General features: G+C 66.2%; 1 protein-coding gene across 1 annotated transcript; it reads right to left on the reverse strand.

Moving 5' to 3' along the window:
• Positions 1-294: 294 nt before the first annotated feature.
• Positions 295-4,201, reverse strand: VAX1 (ventral anterior homeobox 1). The gene is made up of 3 exons (XM_054729221.1): positions 3,961-4,201; positions 2,663-2,850; positions 295-867 (listed from the first exon to the last, which is right to left on the reverse strand). The coding sequence occupies exons 1-3, from the start codon at positions 4,199-4,201 to the stop codon at positions 295-297; spliced, it is 1,002 nt and encodes a 333-aa protein (XP_054585196.1).
• Between the last annotated feature and the right edge of the window lie 287 nt (positions 4,202-4,488).

A 4,488-nucleotide genomic window follows, 5' to 3' on the forward strand; every position in this document is an offset into this window, starting at 1 on the left:
GGCCTCGCCCCTCCAGGGCCCAGCATCGGTTGGCGCATCGGGTTGGCTAACTCGGGCCTTTTTTTTCTAATTCTTTGGATTCTCCTGGATTCAGAGGAAGTTTGGGGGGAGGAGGGCGCAGGAAAAAGAAAACAGCCCAAATGAGATTTTAAAAAAATGGTAGCAGAGCCTGGTTGGGAAGGAGAGCTGTCAGGGGCCTCCTGGGAGCCGGGATCGCCGGCGCCTAACTCGCGCGCGTCCATAAATATCACCACAATAGAGACCATAAATATAAATACAGGGAAACACTGCGAGTCAGTCCAGCGCTTTCTTCTCGGCCCCTTCTTTATTGCTGGTCCGGGAGTACGGCTCGAAGGCCGAGGAGCTCAGGTACCGCGCGGAGAGTTCTTGCAAATTCCCGGCCAGCGACCCCGCCATGGCCAACGGCGCGGAGGACAGGCGGCTGGCGACGGAGCCGAGCAGCGAGGGCACGGGCAGGCTGAAGAGGCCGTGGCCGGCGGCCGGCGCGCCCGCGTGCAGTCCCCCCGGCCCCGCGGGCCCGGGCCCCGGAGCGCCGCCCACGGCCGGCGGGTGCGGAGACGCGGCGCCGGCGGGGCCCGGGGCGGTGGCGGCGGCGGCAGCCGAGCCCGCGGCGGCGCCCGCGCCCAGGGCAGGCAGGCTGGGCCCGCGCAGCGCCGAGCCGAGCGCGCCGGTGGCGCAGGACGGCAGCAGCGCGGGGAGGCCGGGCGGCGACAGCAGGCGGCCCTGCTCCAGCAGCCGCAGCACGCTGCACGTGGCCGCCGTCTCCGACACCACCGAGCGCAGCTCCGAGTCCTTGCCCTGGTCCTTCTTCTGCTTCGTGCGCCGGTTCTGGAACCAGACCTTCACCTGCGCGCCGGGCGCGGGGAGCGGGGAGAGAGGAGCAGGGAAGACGGGCGTCAGGAGGAGCAGGCTCCGGGGTGCGCGGGTTTGGGGGGGGTGGGAGGACTGGAAGAGGGACTTCCCGCCACCCCAGCCTTAGCCCCAGTCCTAGTCCCACCCGCGGCGGGAGAGGTCCGGCAGGGAGCGGCCAGGGGGAGCCAGGACCCCCAGGTGGGGGACACAGCTCTGCTAGGCTGCACTTCCGGGTCATGGAAGCTGGCCCAGGCTGGCCAACATTCCCACTAAAGTAATGAAAATGTCCACAACCTTCACTCAGAAGAAGACCAGAAGGGATTTCACTGGGTGATCGCGCAGACCTGTGCGGCCTGGCCTGAGGATGCTGTGCGGGAAGGGGGAGTGGAGGTAGGTGGGGAAGCCTTGCCCTGCCTATCTGGACCCTGGACCCAGGCCCCTGGCCAACCGGCTCACTTTTAGCCCCCGCAGAATTGCTGGTGAGGCTACAGCAGCTGTTTCTTGTTATTAGGGTGGGACTTGACCATCAACTAGCAGCAAGCAGGGAAGGTGGCTGCAGGAAGAATAGTTTGTCCAAGTTTTCCCCACCTCCTCTCACCAGGAGCTGGATTGGAGGGGCTGAGGGATACTCAATGTACCACTCTTACCGCTCTCCATCCGGAACTTTGGAACCGCAGGAGAAAGTCCGGGGGCTGTGCTGGACTAAACTCTCTCCAGCACCCTCCCCTCTCACTTCCTCTTCTCCCTAGGTCCCCCTTCAGGCCTAGCTGGTGGCCCACAGTGGAGTTTGGCAGCGACAGGGCAAGATTATCCTGTCTCGATCTTATAAACTGTACTGAGAGGGGTGGTAGCAGAGACACGAGGGAAAAGCGACCGTGCCAGCTCAGGCTCAGCAAGAGCGTCCGACGTGTCTGTCCTTGGTTCTCAGCTTTCCGTCCAGATTTCAGACCTAAAAGGTTCCCCACCTGCTCCAGGGCTGGGCACAGGGAAAGGGACTGATCCTCAGAAAACAATGACTGCCTGGCCTGAGCCAAGCTGGTGCCATGCCCTGGCCAGGCCCCAAAGACCTCTGGGCTGAGTCCAGCCAGCCAGCTCCATAGAAGCATCATATGGATTTCATGAAAGCTAAAGACCTACAGCACAGTTGGCTGTGCTGGCTCGCGGGCCCCTGGATCAGTCTCCCGTCCCGTGCCTCCTTGGCACGGCAGACATGGGGCCTCTTGGATGTCTGAGTGGGTGCTTAAGGCTGAGAATGGGGTTGGGTAGCGCAGGGCCAGGGCAGCCTGGTCTGCAGAGGCGGGTATCAGGGATGTGACTTTTCTAATCCAGCTGTCAGCTGTGCTGCAGCAGGGGGCTTTGGCCCTAAGCTTTGGGCCCGTGGCAGGATGGGCCTGGGTGCTGTGTAAGGCTCCCATCCCCAAAAGGGGGTGGTGCCCGGAAACCTGGCCAAAAGGAGGCAGCCCAAGCAGGGTGAACATCCGTTCCTTTAGAGCAGAGACAAGCAAGGGATTCTCAAGACTGGGGTCCAGAAAGGATTCCAAAAGGACAGTATCGGGGCCTCCTGAGCCCCAATAGTGCGCAGAGCATGGGCCCTGGAATCCTTGAGGGTCTGCGGGGAATGGCTTATGGAAGGGAAGGGAGCTCAGACCTTTCTTCCCCGCCCTCTCTGTCTCCCCCACCTCCCCGGGAGGCTCTGTCCAGAGCCAGCCGAGGCGGTGCGGAGGCGCTGGCTGGGGGGCGGTGGGGGAAGGAGGCCGGTGCAGAGCTGCCAGCGGCCTGGCCCTGGTACCTGGGTCTCGGAGAGGTTGAGCTGCCGGGCGAGCTCGGTCCTCTCGCGGCCCACCACGTACTGGCAGCGCTGGAACTCCATCTCCAGCCGGTAGAGCTGCTCCGCCGTGAAGGACGTGCGCGTCCTCTTGGGCCGGTCCAGGTCCAGGCCCTTGGGCAGGATGATCTCTCGGATGGATCCCTTGGCATCTGGGGAAGGGAAAGGATCAGCCGCCAGAGCGCTCTGCTCTCCCTCCACCTCTCTGGCCTGAAGTTCAGAGGTGGAGGGGGTAAGGGGGAGCCAAGACTGTGTATTGGGGTGCCAGGGGAAACCGCCACACGCAGACGGGAGGGAGAAGCAGGCTTGGCCTTCTGTACAACCCTCCCGACCTAGAGGAGGGGGAACCAATTCCAAATCCGCTGATGGTCCTCCCGGCTTGGGGGCCTTGACTTCGGGTCTGGGTCCCTGGTAGCCTAAGGGTCCCCACACTATCGAGCCCTGGTCGGGCAGGCCCCACTCTGGAACGAGTCGACTGGACCGCGCCCCGGCGATCCCCACCCCCCACCCCTGGGTCTCTTCCCCTCCGGAGCCCGGGAGGCGGAAGGAGGTGGGACCGAGTCCGGCCGGCGGGGCCTGGCGCTGTGCTGGCGGGGGCGGCGCCGGGCCGGGCCGGCCTCACCGCCCGGGGCCGCCCCAGCTGGGCGCACGCCGCGCAGCAGAGCCGGGCCACACTGAGCGCCGAGGTGGCCTCCGCGGCCCGGCCACGCAGCCCGGCCGCCGTTCCAGGCGGCGTTGGCCAGCCCCGATCGCGGCGCCGGGGCCCTGGGCCCAGCGCGCCAACTGGCTGGGCCGTAGCCGGCGGTCGGCGGTCCTTCTTCCGCGCCCGCGCCCCCCTAGGGGTGCGCTCATCTCGCCAGGGCGCGGGAGTCCGCGACCGGGCTCCCGACCGGGGGGCTCCCGGCAGGTCCTCCGGGCCACAGGGCGCGCACAAGTCCTCCAGAGTTTCCTGCTCCTTTCCCGGGTCGGAGGCCGCAGCCTAGAGCCTGGGCCCGCCCGTGCAGAACCCGGAGCTTCCCCAGCAGCTCAGCAGCTCAGCGCGGGGCTCTCGGGGCTTGGAGGACAAGCGGTCCCCGGAGAGGGCGCGCCCCAGGTGCGAGCGCCCATCGGGCCAGCCGGACCCGGGGAGAGGGAGGCCAGCAACTTTCTCCCGAGTCCCAGCCCGCACCCCCTCTCCGCCCGCCGGGGTCGGTCTCGGCGCGCAGCTTGGGCACCGGAGTCGCCCCCCAAAGCACGCGCCCCGCAGCCCTGCCCAGCCCTACCTCGCACCAGGATCCGGCGGCAGTAGTCCGGGTCCGCGGAGGAATTGGATTTACTTTTGTTACAATCTTCCGCCGCGCCCGACGCCGGGAAGGCGCTCTGCGGCTCCTTGAGGAAGGCGGCGGGCAGGTTCCCCTCCGCGCCCTTGCCCTCCCGGCTCTCCTTGTGCGCGTTCTTGGAGACCCGGGCAGCCTCTGCGTCCGAGTGGCACCGAACGTCCATTTTGTCTGGTTTCCCGAACATAGGAGAGGCAAAAGCAACAAAACAAAACAAAACAAACAAAAAAAAAAAAAAGGAAAGAAAGAAAGAAAAAGAAGAGGCAGAGTGGGGGGGGGACAAAACCCGTACAATGCAGCCCCTACGCCCGGCCCGGAGAGAGGCGAAAGGCGAGAATGAATGTCCCGGCGGGGTGGCTGTGGCGGCCGCGGGCGGGTCGGTGGCGGCGCGCCCCGCACAGGGGCGGCGGGGCTGGTCTGAGATCCCGGCGGAGCCGCGGCGAGGCCGCCTCGTCACCCGCGTCCTCGGAGCGC

Source organism: Eptesicus fuscus, chromosome 17 (genome assembly GCF_027574615.1).
Source record: "Eptesicus fuscus isolate TK198812 chromosome 17, DD_ASM_mEF_20220401, whole genome shotgun sequence".
NCBI classification, from domain to species: domain Eukaryota; kingdom Metazoa; phylum Chordata; class Mammalia; order Chiroptera; family Vespertilionidae; genus Eptesicus; species Eptesicus fuscus.